At 43.3% G+C, this 17,070-nt stretch overlaps 1 protein-coding gene across 11 annotated transcripts in view; it reads right to left on the bottom strand.

Annotated features, from left to right (window-relative positions):
• LMO1 (LIM domain only 1) overlaps positions 1-17,070 on the bottom strand; it is a 701,992-nt gene that overhangs the window by 190,150 nt on the left and 494,772 nt on the right. For all 11 annotated transcript variants that reach the window (XM_069623720.1, XM_069623721.1, XM_069623726.1 and 8 more), the window contains one exon: positions 15,856-16,069. In XM_069623720.1, the coding sequence (XP_069479821.1) occupies positions 15,856-16,069 (214 nt within the window). The remainder of the gene's footprint in view (positions 1-15,855; positions 16,070-17,070) is intronic.

The following is a 17,070-nucleotide window of genomic DNA, read 5'->3' as shown; positions in this document are numbered from 1 at the left end:
GTGAGCTGAATTCTCTCGTCTATTTGCTGCAAAGTATGGTGAAGCGGAACAGAAGTCCCCATCAATTGGCAAAACCGCCCCCAAGCTTTGCCCACAGCAGCATCATTTGCAGACACTACGTCCTTCAGGCTTTGGTCATTAATATTTGAAATTTCACCAAAGCAGGAGCATTGCACACTTTGGAAGATCTTAGCTCGGTGCTTTTGCCAGAGCTACGTCACCATTATATGAGAAACTGGATTAATGACTTGGACCGGGGGGCCGCAGGCTATGTGCAATCTCCGAAGCCAAGGCCTCCTCAGGAAAAACACCAACAAATTGCAGATGACCACTCACATCAACCAAAGAAGACTTCCTGAACTGCATGTACGGTGATGCCGGTTTCTGGAAGTCAGAGTGGTATTCATAAGTCGATACGGCTGGTACCGACTGGCTCTGTAATGAATAGGCAGACTTCCTAATCGATCTTCAGTAAAACTGCTGCCTGAATGGAATGGCAATTGTAGATTGGCAAACATACTGCAACCATCCAACCGATCAATGGAACAATTATAAGGGTGATGTGTGCCCTACCGGTCCGGTCACAGCCGTAGGGAAACGCCAATCTACATCGCCTAAACAGGCTTCCTGCACCAATTATTTCACAGTTCGCAGAACTTTTACCAAATATTTACAGAAAAATCCCCTTAAAAGTGGCCTTTCCACAATACTCTTCACAGCACTTTTCCAAGCATTTGCATCAAAAGACCCATAGCTGGTTGCCTTTACACAATACCGTTCCGGATGCCACCGTAAACAGTTTTAAATAGAGCTTGCTGTAAAACAGTTACCTTACAGTGTTCTGCTCACCCCCACCCCCGGTACTGGAACTGGAGATGGTCTAACAGTGGCAACACCTCACTGCCACTCCAGGTCCTTAATCTTTGGGGCTGGGTCTTCTAATTGCTGCACCACAACAGCACCCAGAGGCACTGCACAATGTTCTGTGCCGCCATGGGATTCTTAAGGCCTTGAGTGTAATGCTGTCCGGGTCCAATGCCAACTGAAAATGAACCAGATCTGCTCTGCAATGAGCTCTGTAGTAAAATCCCAGCCTCAAGAGCACTCAGAGGTGCACCGCTGCGCTCCGCACCACACTGGGATTTCAAAGGCCTTCAGTGTAACGCTGTCAGGTATCTGGATCCAACGTGAATTGAAAATGAAGCAGTTCCGCTCTGCAATGTGCTCCGTAGTAAAAATCCAAGCCACAACATCACTCAGAGGCACTACGCAGCGCTCCACGCTGCACAGGGGTTCTTAAGGCCTCGAGTGTAATGCTGGCCCAGGTCCAACCCCAATAGAAAATAAAGCAGTTCTGCTCTGCAATGCGCTATGTAGTGAAATCCCAGCCACAACAGCTCTCAGAGACAGTCAGCAGCATCCGATGTTGCACTGGGGTTCTTTAGGCCTCGAGTTTAACGCTGTCAGGTGTCCAGTGCGATTTCAATTGAAAATGAAGCAGTTCCGCTCTGCAATTAGCTTTGTACTTGTACTTGAATTGTGTTCACCCATCATCACGTTGCTGCCTTGATGAAGAAATGAAAGCCTCTGGTGTTCATTAAATAACCACTCCTGGATTTGTGGCACGCAGCACCTCCCTTTCTTCTTTCCCGTATTTCAGGATCCACACAATGGTTTTACATGAAAAAATAATACGTTCAGTAAAGTTAAAGAGGATAAAGAAAGAAATGTCATACTGTCAGAAAAGGTTGGTACTTTTAAGCGTTCAGGCAATTATTCAGATACGAAATACGAAGGAGACATGTCAAACAACTCTGCTTTAAAAAAGTAAGCTCATTCTGCTGATGAGGGAGAAAGCAGTATATCAGAAAATCCTCCCCATTGCTGGTGTGTCAATGTAGAGGCCCCTCTTTCCACCAATATCCCACTTATAAGACACATTTGGCTAGTGTTCATTTCGCGTGGAATAAATTATTTCGATGGCACAACCTCGCATTCACCAATGGGCAACATTTAATAAGACAATTAAAGATCACAACAGTACGTCTTTGTAGATCCACATATGTTCTTCATAATGCTGTTAACATTTCACCTTTGTTGAAATGTGTGCAATAGGGAAGAGAATCTGTTATGCACTGTACTAATCAGCAGGACACACAGTTCTACATATCGCTAACTATAGCTATGCTTCAAACAGAGTAGCGAGAAATACTAAGAACAGGCATGTATGAGGGAGAAAAGTCACACCTCCCAGGTCTGTACCATTCATTTCAGGGGTATGAGACGAGTATGCTTGAGCCACAGCTGTGTCTATCGCTGACCGCCAAGATGCACACGCTGTGGTTGCACATCATAGACGCTAGGAACTGTCGTCTCTTGTTTATTGTAATTGCCATTTTGTATTTATGTACAATAAAACAGTGGTTGCAAATGATGTTTTGGTCGTCTGTGTTGCCGAGTAGTCACCAGTGTGCATTTGTGGTTATGGAAGTATTAAACATAGGGCAATCTTGCCCTCCGGCATAATACACAATTGCATTTCATTGAATTTATGTTTCAGTCAGGCAATTCTAGTCAATCAGTTTGCTCATTTTGGTCAACTTTCCAAACACCTTTACAAAATATGTGCTGCATTCTCAAGGCTATGATTTTTTAAATACAATTCACTCAATGCTTGAAAGCAGCTTTCAGGTGCTTATTGGTTTAAGGAAAATAATGGCATGTGCACATTGTTACGTGCTTCTGATGCTAGACATATGCTTATATCACACTTTTCCTGAAAAGGAACACCATTATCTTCTCCAGTTCCCTTTGTACTCATCCTCTCTGATAACAGGGACTGTTACCAGATCAACAGAGAATGGAAGGGGAGGTTCATGAATATGTAGGGCAAATAGACACAATTAATACAGAGTTGAAAACGTGTTAATAAAAGAACATGGTCTTCTGGCGCTCTGGCGAATCTCAAAATGATAAAGGATCGGTAAGGTTCGTTTTTGGGATGGAGAGGGGGAGGGCAAGAGAGCTTTGTTGTTCTGTTGATAGTTCAGTTCAGAAAACCAGACACTTTGCTGGCTTTGCTTTAGTTGTTAAGTATTTGGCTGTGTTTTGGAGCATGAGTGTATATAGGGTGGTTTGCATTTCTGCGGTTTGGATTTCTGTAGTGTTTTTGGTTGGGTTTGGTTTTGCAGGGTATGCACAGTTTTGGTGGTTTCATGTTTCTGCTGTAGAAGAGGTATGCATGTGTTTTGTATGGTGGTTGAGGATAAGTATGTAGGATAGTGGAACGTTTTTAGTAGGATTAATGATGAAATTGGTCTGCGTGCTTCTCTGTGAGGTTTATGTTGGTTTGGGTAGGTTCATATCCGTGTATGGTTGTTTGCCTTAAAATGCTTTATTTCATTGGCGTTTCCCTATTTCCATTCATTAGGTTTCGGTTGTTTCTCTTTGTGTTGTGGTTGGCTTTTCTCTTTGATGGTATTTCCTGCTTTCCTCAGTAAGTTAAAAAGCCTTGTTTTTAATAATTTTCTGAATTTCGGGGGTTCCTCTGTTGTTCATATTTCATTGTGGAGCGAGATCCAGAGTTTTGCCGAGATGCAGAAGAATGCTGATCCATCACATTTCTACTTTGAATATTGGTTTGGATTGAGGCGAATGTCATTACTGGACCTCAATGTTCACTTTGAGTTGAGTTGTTGTATATTAATATTCTGAGGTTTTTAACTACTTTGGAGGGTTCCGGTAATGTCCTATTTTGGTGGGACATGGAATGTGGTGTTGATTTGACAGGGTGTTGGGCGTTATCATTATTGCTTTTATGTCTGGGTTGAGTTTTAGGTAGTTGGTGTTTATCCATTCATTTATTTCTGTGAGGCAGCAGATAAAGGTTTGGTCTGGTTCTCCAGTAGTTTTGATTTTATTGATGATTTGTGTGTCGTCTGAATAGTTGTGGCAGGAGAGCCCATGTTTTTTGATGTTGATGAGATTGTTGTGTGGGTTCATTTGGATGATTAAGAGTAGTGGCGAGAGTGATGAGATTTGTGGAACTCTGCAGGTTGTTGTGCATGGTGCTGAACTGAATTGGGTTAGCCACATTGTTTCCATTCTTTCTGACAGGAAGGATTTTAACCATAGTAGAACCATTTTGCTGAATCCTATTTCTGTGAGTATTCTGATAGGTTTTCGTGGTGCACAGTGCTGAAGGCTGCTGATAGGTCTAGTAGTATTAGTGCTGAGGTGATGTTGGAGTCAGCATTCGGGTTTAGGTTAGCCCAGATGGATAGTAGTACTGTTTCCATGCATTTCTTGTGCCTGGTCTAGAATCCAATTATTTTCTACATTTTCCAGAATGGGTTTGAATATGTAGATTTCTAGAGGTTTTTCAGGGTAATGCATGTTTGATATCGGTCGGTAGTTGGTTAGGTCTTCTGTATTTCCCAAGGGTTCTTTAAGGAAAGGTTTGATGTATACCGATTTTAAGCTTTGTGGTACATTTCCTGTTGCCAGTGAATGGTTAAATAGGTTGCAGATGTACTTTGACGGTGTTTTTAGGGTGAGGATGGTCTTGTGCATGTCCGGTGGGCAAGGGCCTGCTGGTGAGCCTGCTCTGATGCTTTGGTTCACTACGCTGGCTAATCTTTCTGTTAAAATTGATGAGAAGTGGTTCAGTCTTGGTGTTGGTTCTGGAGTTGGCTGTTTAGGGGTGTTGTTGGTGTTCCTGGGTATACTCTTGATGACTTGCTGGATGCTAGGGATTTTGATTTTGAAATGGTTTGCCACGTCATCACATTGCTTTTGTGAGGGCATGCGTGTGTTGTTACTGGCTGTTGGATTTCTTAGCTCATTGATGATGCTGATCATCACTTTTTGGGAGTTGCTTGCATTTTTGATACATTTGGTGTATTACAATTATTTTGCTTTGAGGATCTCGGCTATGTACAGTCGTATCTGTCTTTGGATAGTGATTTTTATTTTTCTGCTGATTATCGTTTCCCCCCCATTTTTGTTCCAGTTTTCTGTTGGTAGTCTTCAGTGCACTGAGGTGAGGTGTGAACCATCTTGCCATTGTTTTCCTTAGCATGGAGTGACTGTTGTTTCTGGTGCAATATCATTTACTGTTTTTGTAATCCATTTTTGGATTGTCTCAGTTCTTTCTTCAATGATGGATGAATCCAAGATGGTTGTTGCTGAATTTCTGTATTCCAGTCTGGTGTTTGGGTACATGGTATTTATAGATTTCCAGTTGCTTTTCTGAATTGGAAGAGTTTTTGGAAGGTTAGCTTGTATGAGCATTGCTAATGGATCACAGATGATATTGTGAAGTGGTTGCTCCAGAGAATCTGCATTGCTGGTGAAGGTGTAACCACATTTCTTTTGCAAAAGATTTCATCTAGGGTGTGCTCTGCTGAGTCAGTCGCTGCCTTCACCAATTGTTGTAGATGCATCATTGATAGTTGATTTGCTAGTGTTTTAGGTGAGTTGGTGTTTTCTTCTTCAAACCAAATATTGAAGTCTCCTAGTATGATGGGGTGGTTATATTTTGTGGCAGTATTCAGAACGGCAACTACAAATGTGTCCATGAAAGGAGGGTTGTATGTTGGTGGTCTGTAGACTGGTAGGAATGAAAGGTTGGTTTGGTGGTCAAGAGCTAAGTGGAGGAGGAGTGATTCACAATTTGGGATGTTTAGTTGTGGTGATGTTGTCATCTTTAGGAAGTCTTTGTGTGCAATGGTGAGGCAACCTTTTTCCTTCTTTATGGTATTGTTTCAATTTGAATTTGTTGGGTAGGGATTCATGTGCAACTACCTTGAAATGTGTTATTAGCCAGGTTTTGGTGAGTAATAGGATGTGTATTCCTCCATCACTGAATATTGATTAACATGGTTCGCAGTGGCTGCCTGCATTGTTCAATGAGCAATGTGCATCAGTTGATAGATTTGAATGGAGGCAAATGGCATGTACTGTTTTAATTATTTCTACTGGGTACGATGCTTACAGAACCTTGGCTCTAATTGACCAGGCTAATATTCTAGGCTTCCCATTGGGTAAAATCCATATTTCATGGAAATTGTGTTACCCCTTGTAAATTATGGAAAATAATTGAGATGATTGACATCATAACTGTGAAACAAGGGTGTGAAACTGCTACTACTTGCACAATAAACATTGTCTGAAAATGATAGTCATGTTCCCATGATGTTTCTTGCTATGATATGATATATGATGTGGCATTTATAACGTGTCTGTGCACAAGTGTTTCAAGGCGTGACAAGACAAGGAGGGGGAAACAAAGGGAGGGCAAAATAAAGGAAGAAGGAAGGGGAGAAGTGCTAGGGAAAGGGAAAGGAGGAAGTGCAGTTAACTCACAAGTTCAGCCAGCAGTTGGTTCATAAGTGCAGAGAGCAAGGACTGTAGGGTTTCAGATACAGACCCTTAAGTGCTGGTGAGCCTGGAGGCAGTGCGAGGGCAACTGAACATGCAGGATCCTGGGCCTGAGTTCAGAGGGTGACCAGGTGACCAGTGCGCAGAGCTGTCAGGTGCATCAGCAGGGGAGAGGAAGAGAGACAGCAGAAACGAAAAGGAAGGTCTGGAGTTGCTTCTGGTACCAGATGTGGTTCTGCACAAGTTTGAGAAAGGCAGGGAGGCTCCAGTCGAGGAGAAAGATCTTCTCCGAACTCTCTGCTTGGAAAGTGTCTGACCCTCAGAGAGTTGGAGGTGGATGACCGGAGAGCTCGAGAACGAAGATGTTTTGGAAGAGAAAGTTGGAGGTAGAGTGGTTCCAGGCCCCAGAAAGCCTGGTGGACAATGCAGAGGTTCTTGAACTTGATCCTTGCAGTCACGGGGAGCCAGTGAATAGATTTCAGAGCTGGAGGGATACAATCCCTGGGTTTAAGGCTAAGGACAAGTCTTGCAGTCCTGTTCTGTATAAGTTGTAAAGGTCAAAGAGTAGAGGCAGTAAGATTTAGAATCAGGCTGTTGCGATAGTCCAGCCTAGAGAGGACAAGAGCTCTGGAGACAGTGAGCTTCTGGGGGAAAGTGAGAAAAGGAAAAATACCTCTGAGGCGGTGAAGCTGATAGTTTGACTTCTTAGAGACATCAGATATGTGAGGAGAGAAGGAGAGGATGGAGTCAAAAATGACACCAAGGTTCTTGGCCTCACAGGAAGGAGCAGGAAGAGGGTCCGGAGTGGGCAGCCAGAGAGAGAGAATGGAAAGGATGGAGTGGGTGTCCCAATGTGGAGGATCGCAGTCTTACTGGTACTAAGGAAGGGATCATTGGTGGCACACCATTCCTGAATTACAACCATACAGATCTGGTATGAGAGAAGAAGCAGAGATGGCTGAGGGGAGCCTGAAAGAGAGCCGAGTGTCATCTGTATAACATTGAAAATTGAAGCAGAAAGTAGGGATGCAGTGGGCGAGAGTAGCCAGGTAGTGGTTAAAGAGCCAGGGAGAGAGTTTGGACCCATCTGGAACACCACAAGTTGAGAGAGAGAGATAGAAGAGAAGAAAGACCCCAGTTGGACCTGAAAGGGGCTGTCAGTGTGAAAGGAGGTCAACCAGCCACAGCCAGGACGTGATCAGTAATACCAAGGTTGTTGCAGATGCGATTGAGCAGGATGGCATGGTTGACCGTGTCAAAAGCAGAGGATAGATCGAGTAGAATGAAGACACAAGGGAGATTAGAGTCAAGATTGGAGAGCAAGTCTTCACAGGTGTTCAGGGGAGCAGTGTGCGTGCTTCTGGCAAATCTGATGCGAAACTGGTGGTCATGGAGGAAACCAACAGATTCAGTATGTAAATTAAGCTGGGAGATGGCCAGCTTTTCCAAGAGTTTTCCCAGGAAAGGAATGATGGAGATTGGGCGATAGCTAGCCAGAGAGGATCAGCCAAGGTTTTTTTTAGAAGGGGGGCAGAAGAGAGTGTTTAAGGGGGAGGGGAATGTCCTAGTAGCAAAGGAGTGATTGCAGAAATTGGTCAAAGCTGGAGCAACATATGACCCGTATATGTATGTCATGACCAGTTCATCACCACATTATTGTATTTAAATAAACTAATGGTAAAGGATTTATCAAAGAAGGTTAACAACAATTTAATATTTGAAATGACGCTATATTGTCACTTGCCATCTCAATTCTATGCATATACACATCACAACATGTCTGACTCACCCAGAGTCAAATTTCACTATCAAATTGCTAGTGATGAGTGCAAATTGTACACCCCATCTATTATATTGCAGATGCTTTTTTGGTTAGGGGTGGATTCCTTTTTTTTAGTTCAGAATAAATCAATCCAGTAGTTTATAAAAAATGATGAAGAATGGGATGCCCCAGGACCAACATTTTTTTTTATATATCTCCCATGGTGCATTGTTGCACTGAGGCTTTTCAGGAATGAAAAGGTGCCATTTTATTTTGTTTAATGCAAGCGATTCTCGTGCAAATCTTGTGGGGACCTGAAAAACAAAAGTAATCAAAATGATATTAGGAGGAGAGAAAGGGATAGTTACATATTCGGGTACAGCTGAGGTGTGGAAAGAGGATTAAATGGTTAGTTTGGCGCTTTGGGCAGGGCTAGAGACCATTTTGTTTTGAATGGTTTTTTACTTACAGCAGGATTGTAGAGGGATTTCCACTGGAAAATCTGAACGCATGAACAAAATGTGTGTCACAGGAAAGAGCAGGGCAAAGAGGATACGAGTAGGAGGTATTTGCACAGTGAATGGAAGGTGGGAGACCTAAAAAGGAGGAGTGGTGCATATATAGAGCGGCAGTGAGGATGGGCAATGTTCGAGAGCTGGTGCATTAACGCTGTGATCAGAAAATGGTGCATTTACACAGCATCAACATACACAGCGATGTGAGGTGGCATCACAGTGATTTTGGTTAGGTCCCTGTGTAAGATTTGTGGGGGAAAATATTGCAGGGGAAAAAGGAGGAAAAGCGGTGTATTGGCCACTGGCCATGACAGAAGGGGTCTTTTAGCTTAATTGTTGCAGTGCTCCCAGGGATAGGACATAGAATAACAAAACCATTGAAATTTTGTGAAAATTGCTTAGTTAAGTGAAAGTTACAAAAGACTGATATGCTACAACAAAAAAAACATTACATTTGGCAGATGTGGGAAGTGACGACAATCTTATATTGGCACCCCTCCCGCCGGTGCTTAGTGCATGAGCACATACATGCAATCACAGGAGGGATCAACAACGAGATAAAAAATAACATCATGGTTAACATCTATGGGGAACTTACAGTAAAGATTGTCATCACTTGACACATTTCATGGGTTTTGCTGTGATAAGTCAGCGTAGCTTAACCCGCTCTTAACTAAATATGTAGATATAGTGTTCATCCAAATGAATACAACACGCTGATTACATAATTAGGCTAACAAAGTCATTCATTTTCAAGCTTTCGTGGTCTTGACTACTACTTTGGACAGAGATGAAATCAAGCTTTCCTCAAAAAACTTTACAAAATGACAGCGCAAATAGCCCCTTATGTGATTCCTTGTACGTATTTCATAATTCAAAGTTTCAATGGTATGGTATGGTATGGTATGGTAATGTTTATTAATAAAATGTCTATACACAAAAAAGTGTTTCAAAGCGCTCAAGGAGGGTGGGAACATGGGAAAAAACAACAGTCGCTCAGAGCCCGTGCATTTCTGAGATGATAACAGTCTGCACACGCAGATTAAGTCAATATGATACATTTAACAGTTTAGATACAGCAAATAGGCTTGACAGCGATTCTGCAGTTTTTTCAAGTGCACATTAAAGGGTGAAGACAAGGGAGAACAGACAGAACGATCTTCGGGCAGGGCTGTATACAGCTCGTGCAAGTGCTGGCAGTGCAAGGGAGGATCAGTGGACCAAGTGCGCCCTGTCGGTAGAGACTGGTGAACCGCGGCAAGAGAAGTTCTCAAGGATTTATTCCAAGTGCAGTGAGAGGGTGGTGTGCAGGGCCCTGAGGCAAGTGCAGAAAGACTAGCAAGGGTGCCTGGGACCTGTGAGACTCTGAGGTACACCAGGCGGCCAGTCAGTAAGCTGTGTGGAAAGGAGGGAGAGAAGGAAGAGCAGAGAGCTAGGTTAGCAGGGTAGGGTGGGAGAGAAGGAAGAGGAGAAGAGGAAGGTCTTGAGGAGTTTCCCGAACTTAAGGATATCAGGCTCAAGATGGAGGGTTGCAGGGAGGCTGTTCCAGAGGGAGTCTCCACTGAGGAAAGGAAAAGTATCTCCCTCCAAATCTCTGCTTGGAGAACCAGCTCACTTGCAGAAAGTTGGAGATAGAGGAGCGGAGGGCTCGAGAGGGACAGTATTTAGGCAGGCAATGTTGAAGTTAAGTAGGTCCCAGGCCCCAGAAAGCCTTGTGGACATTGCAGAGGGTCTTGAATTTGATCCTTGCAGCCATGGGGAGCCAGTGAAGGGATTTCAGCGCCGGAGAGATGCAGTCCCTGGGCTTGATCCAAGGATAAGTCTTACGGTTCTGTTCTGGATGAGTTGCAAAGGGTGCAGGGCAGAAGCAGGGAGGTTGAAGAAGCGGCTGTTGCAGTAGTCCAGCCTAGAGAGAACCAGGGCTCTGGAGGCAGTCAGCCGCTGGGGGAAAGTGTGAAAAGGTATAGTGCCTCTGAGGAGGTGTAGTTGATAGATAGACTTTTTCAGATGTCAGAAATGTGAGAGGAGAAGGAGGGAGCGGAGTTGAATGTGACCTCAAGTTTTTTGACCTCATCTGTGGGGTTGGGCATGGGGCCAAGGAAGGCCAGCCAAAGTGAGAGGGTGAAAGTGCGAGTAGGGGTCCCAATGCGAATAATCTTCGTTTTACTGGCATTGAGACAAAGGTCGTACACAGTGTTAAGTGGCGCAGGAGCCAGTGGAACTAAAGAGAAAGTACAGGAAAATAAGAACGATAAAACATGAAAAAACACAGGGCCCACCCTGTTGGAGTGCTCTTCCGAAGGCAGGAGAGATGGGATAGTGTCAGTCACGATATGTGCAGTTCAGTTGAAGCTCAATATATGACAGGCCAGTCCCTTTGTGCAAGGGCAGTGGTGGCACACCCATTCACAGACAAGAGTGAGAGTCTGTTAGTTGGGATAATGACTCATGAAACCATGATGTCTATCTATACAAGTCCCTGTCAGTGTATTGGAAATGTGCATGCATTTGAAATCATAGGTCTTCATGGCTTTGTCAGTCCTGAAATTGCCAGGGGTAAAGCAATTTTAAACTCATCAAGGGTTTGATTTGTTTCTGAAAAATGCCCACCAACTAGGCTCTCCTTTGTTCATCTCTTGATACACTAACGTTTGAGCTTCATGCACTTATGTAGGTGTTGAACAGTTTTCCCTACATAGTCCTACCTTGCAGAGAATTTCATGCACAAAGTCAACTATACAATGTTGTTGGATGCACATGTAAAGTTCCCCATGTAGGGTATCTTTTCATTGTTTCCAAAATATATGATAGCATAGCATCTTTTGTTTTTTGCATTTCAGGGTTCCATTTTCTGTGCTATTTGTTTGTAGTTTGCTTCTTAGCATCATTTACTTTATAATGGCTGATTGTCTAAAAGAAAGGAAAGTCATATCAGAGAAAACATTGCAAATATGTTCATCTTGTTGCATAATGAGTTGTAATTACTTAGCAATCTTTCAGAGGGCATCCGACCCTGGATTGGATAGGACTACCAGAGGCACTCTAATTTGGGTCTCTTTTGCTCTGTGTTCTAGGAGGGTGCTCTGCACATCTGGCTGCCCAATCTTCTGTGTTTGTATTTTTGGTTTAGGAATCCTGATCTGAAATATTGTATGTTTTTATCCTGGCCTCTTGATTCTGAGCATATTTGGTTGTATCTTAATGCTTGCCTGAATATGCGAACATTTTTTGTAAGCACTGGTTGGAAGCTATCACTCTTACAATAGCTGGCCCAGTTGTTTGGCTTGCAATATACTGTGGTCTGTAGCTATTCACCTCATATTGTTAAGGTGGTATTGAGGAAATGAGTATCCCAGGAGAGTAGGAGAGCTTGAAGTTGATAGTTGCATGACATACATTACATCTTCTGTGGAAGCTTAGGGGGTACTGTTCCATAGCAGTCCAAGTTAGGAGGATACCATCGATGTAGCACAGCTATATCAATCCTCTCCAGGCACAGGTGGCAAGGAAACCAGTCTCTAGTTGTGCCATGAACACATTTGCAAACGGAGGCAACATTTGAGTACTCATGCCCATCTCCATCATCTGAAGGTAAGTAGCAGTACCCAATGTAAAACAGTTGTGAGTCAAGATGATATTTATCCACTCGTCTATAGAGTCGCAAGCAGTTTATGATCGCCAAGAGCATTCTTAAATGCCTCAGTGCCATTGATGTGGGAAAGGTTTGTCTAGGGTAACTCCATGTCCATGTTTGCTAGTACTGTGCCACTTAAGAGGGGGTCTATAGCATCCAGTCTGTTGAGTAGATCAGTTGTGTCCAGGATGGAACTGTGAGTCTCTTTTATGAGTGGCTTCAATGTGTTCTCCAACCAGCCAGAGGTGTTCTCAGAGTGCGTGATTCAGAGAGGATTGGGTCTCCAGGGTGGTGTTCTTTGCGTAACATGGGGAGCATGTTGAAAGTACAGGTTCCTGAATGTGTTCCTGGATGTCATTTGGAAGTTCTCGTAGGATCTTGTTGAGTTAACATTTATATTGTTTGGTTGTACCTTCCTGCTGCTTTATTTTACTTTTTTGTGCCAGAAAGGTGCCTGTGTGTCTACTGCACAGTCACTGGTGTTCATTATGACACCTCCTCCTCCTTTATTTGCAGGTGGTTGGAATGCATTACTATGGCTGCGGTTCATAGAATGTATACCCCTCCTTCCTATAGGTGTCTTGTTATAGGAGTGTTAATGCATTTGTTCAGCATTGGGGATGCCACTCTAAGTCTGAAACTTTCAATGCATCCGTCTAGTTGTGTGTTGCACTCAATTTAAGGAGTCCAGTTGGAGATTTATTTTTGGTATATGTTGTATACCAGTTGTTGACAATTCCAATGCTGACATCGCTGTTGTCTAGTTTGTCATGATGGAATTCCTTCAGTCTGAGTCATCTAAACAAGATTTCAAGATTGCTGCACAGTTTTCTTCTGTCAATGTGTTTAGAATGGCAGAATTTGAGCCTCCTTTGCGGCACTGAGTTTTCTGCTTGTGTTGGGATATAATTTGTGTTGTTGGTACATGTCTCTATTCCCTCTTCCTACACTGGCATGTGATGCTGTAGTGTTTCTCGTTCCCATTCTCAAATCTTCAGGCTTCTTGTTGTTTAGAAGAGATTATCAGAACCTCTTTGTATAGCCATGTGTAATGTGACTACAGCGCCTCATTTTAACGATAGTTTTAATTCGTTCTCATGTCATCCTTCTGTGAATTCATAAGTCTTCGTGGCTTTGCCAGTTGTAAAATTACCCTAGAGTAAAACAATTTTGAGAACATCAAGGGTATGAAATGCTTCTCAGACATGCTCACAAACCGGGCTCCCCTTTGTGCATTGATTGATACTCTGATGGTGGTGCTTCATGGGCTTATAAAGTTGCTGATCAATGTATACATATTAGCCCAGCCCTGGGCATTGTATGCACATAATAAAGTATACAACTCTGTTGGATGCACATGCAAAACACCCCATAATTGTGTAGTTCTACCCCATGTGTGGTTTCAATTGTATCCAAAATGTTCATATGTGGATAGGTTAGGCATCTTTTGTTTTTCATGGTTCAATTTCTTGAGCTGTTTGTGTGTAGTTTACTTCTTACCACTATTTGCCTTAAATTGTCTGGATGCCTGAAAGCAAGGAAAAACGACTCTCTGATGTTCATCTTGTTGCAGCATGGGTTGTAGTTCCTTAGCAGTCTTGCAGAGGGCTTCCAGCTTTGCATTGTACGCGACTGCCAGTAGCACCAGTGATTACAAGTGGCCCCACAGGTTCCATATAAAAGGCACTGGCCATAGACTGCAACTATGACTGCTGGCTAGTTTGTCTGGAGTATGAACTTTGGCTGTGGTCTGACCCTGAAACAAACTATAACCAGCACTGGTGTGGGCCTGCAGCCATGGGCAATGGGATTAGTGGGCACTGAAAATTCCCTCATTTACTCTGGTCATGGTCATAGGTCACTTTGTCCAGCAGTCACTTTGGCCAGAGGTTAGTTTGGCACGTGCATGGCCTTGTCCTAGTCCCCCAAGTTACCCTTAGCGGACACTGGCCATGACCTGTGGCCCGGGAAAGGGGTCACTTTGCACAGCAGTCACTTTAGCCAGTGGTGACTGTGACAGGGGCATGGACATGCACCTTTCTCCCTGAAACGACCATTTTGGGCACGGATCATGATCTGTAGCCGTGGACAGTGGACCCTTTGCCCATGGGCAGGGCTGTGGGACCCTTAAAGCCAATCATAGTTGGCACTAACTATGGCATTCAACCATTGCCATTGGTCACTGGAGAAGGAACATGGGTTTTGGTCACATCCCAAGCTTCCGCAAGCCACCCAGAGATGGCAATGGCCCTTTTTTTTTGTTTTTTACCATGACCTGTAGTTACTTTGATGGCGTGGGCATGCCCAAATAGCCTGAGCATCTTGCAAAGTGTTGATTTGCACCATTTCACCAGGTTATTATTGAGTACATATGCTTTGAGGAATAGAAAGGAGGGGGCCATATTTATGCTAGCTTGTGCACCAAGGAACAACATAGCATTCATGCACTGCACACTATGCATCCAGCCCCTTAGCCCTCATGTTATTATTCAAGCTGAGTGTTTCTGATGATTAGAGAGCTTCCTGCAGTTATTTTGCCACCATGCCTGGAGTGTCAGCTATTTCCCTTTTGGCAATGGTGTCTTAAATTTTGTTTTGTATAGAGTACATCAAGCACAGGTGAACCCGTATGAGCATTGCACAGTGCACACTTGTAAATGCTGAACAGCATAAAAACATCTAAAAATGCACAGGAAGTAAACATGGAAACCGTGGTTGTGTTTTTTTTTTAATTTACAACCAAAGGATCAGGGCTATAGCCCCCTCACCCCCCCCCCCTCCTAGGGACGCTTATGGGCATCACACGTCTTATGTTTGGATGGAGGCACGCACAGCATGTTAGACACAAAATGCTGGAATGGATCATTCTGACTTTCAGGGTACAAGTCACTCTCAGCAGCAAGTATTATAACAACCTAGCTGCTTTACAGGTTTGCAGCCTGCAATGAGATTTTTCTATTTGATTTCGTTTTTATTTAATTATTCCTTTTTTATTTCAATAGATTTCTTTAACAACTGAAAACATATATTTTATTTTTCAAACTTTATTTCAACGATGTTTCACTTTCATGCCAGGAATTTTGTAATAGATCAAAATCTTGTCCATACTGCATTCCCACTCCTTTGATTAGGCCACACCTCTTTGAAAGGTGTCTTTGTTCTCTGTATATAGTGCCATTCAACAAACAATACATTGCTTTTGTGTTTCAAGTAATTGAGAAAGAGGACAAAGAAGAAGGGCTTAGAAAGATTTTTAAGCCACAACATTTAACGTCACATGCAGGTATTCTGCTATTGGTTGGCTCTCAATAAATAACTTTTTTTGTTTAAGAAAATGTCACAACATATTAAATACTATTAAAATACAAACTGAACATCAGTCTAATTGCCCTGGGACCTGGACCAAAAATAACAACAATTGCCAACACCGTTAGGGAGATTGTGAGGCTCCTACCAGATGCCCAACACATTTTTAATGCAGATATTATTAAAATTGTTTCATAATATTGGGATCTGGAGTTCTTTGTTGTAGCATCTTGCCAAACATACATACTGGCACGTACCTCAGGTAATCTCTGCGGCAGAGAATGAGATTGGCTTTTGTGTACAGCGTCGACCCAACCTCTCCAAGACGGCAGTCGCAGCAGGCACATTTTAGACAATCTTCATGCCAGTACTTATCCAAAGCCTTCAGCAGGTAACGGTCCTTGATCTTTCGGTTGCAGCCGGCACAACCCTTCTGTTTTCCTTTGGGCTGTACAGATAACATTGGCACACCTAAGAGAGAAAATACAAGTCATTTTACGAATGCTAGTTTTAGTCGTTTTCTCAGAGGAAGGGATGACGCAAAAATAATTCTTGTCTTGCGTGTGGCGTGACCTGTGTGTCTGATAAGCTCATTTGATGGGTAGCGTTACAGAATGTGTTTCTGTGCTTATCCTGTTCACATCTCGTTTCACTGCCTGCACCTGACCCCCGTGGAAGGGAGTATCACAGGGCCAAAACCCCTCCTCACAAACTCAAACAGTCTTTGGGACTCATTACGAACCTGGTGGTAAAGAGTGCAGTGGTCTCACAAGGCAATAGGAAAATATGCACGTTTTAAGATAGAGAGCTTAGTAAAACGTGCAGATCTTGAAACAGGGACCGACTTCAACTGTGACCAATGCTAAAAAGATTAGGTGTGTCCAAAATGGCTATCCAAGACTCTGAGTGACCCTGCCTGGTAATGAGTGATGATCATGGCATCTGCACATCTACTGTTGTTGGTGGTAGCATAACAAATCTAGTGGTGCATAGACATGGCCAGTGAGACTCCTGCCAACTGCATAGGCTAGTGAGACCACTTGCACCTGTAACTTCCCAGGGAGTCTGGTTTACCTGTCGTGGACGATCAAATACTTGCCACGCACCGCTGCAAGGGCTTCTAAGATCTGGCTATGGAATGCCGCTCAGCGCTGGCCAATGTGAGATCTTGCAGGAGATCATCACAAATTGTAATGGCGGATTCATCGTTGCACTGATAGACATTGCCACTGGGCTTTAACGATACTGGATTTAAATGATGCAAACTTGCACACAATAACAAATATATGTTTCTCTTGAACTTTCAAAGAGATTGAAAACCTGCAGGAACTCTCTGGAGATGCACACAACAGGGAAAGAAGTAATTGGCACATTTTCGTCTCGTGCCATAGGATCTTAGGGCTGGTGCAGAAACTCTTTGGGCCTGATTTGCCCAAATGTTTTAACATGGGAAAGTCCAGTTTAAAACATTT

Source organism: Ambystoma mexicanum, chromosome 11 (assembly GCF_040938575.1).
Source record: "Ambystoma mexicanum isolate Mex_15411 chromosome 11, UKY_AmexF1_1, whole genome shotgun sequence".
In the NCBI taxonomy this organism is placed as follows: Eukaryota; Metazoa; Chordata; class Amphibia; order Caudata; family Ambystomatidae; genus Ambystoma; species Ambystoma mexicanum.
The sequence above is the reverse complement of the archived record's forward strand: the minus strand, read 5'-3'. Positions and strand labels throughout refer to the sequence as shown.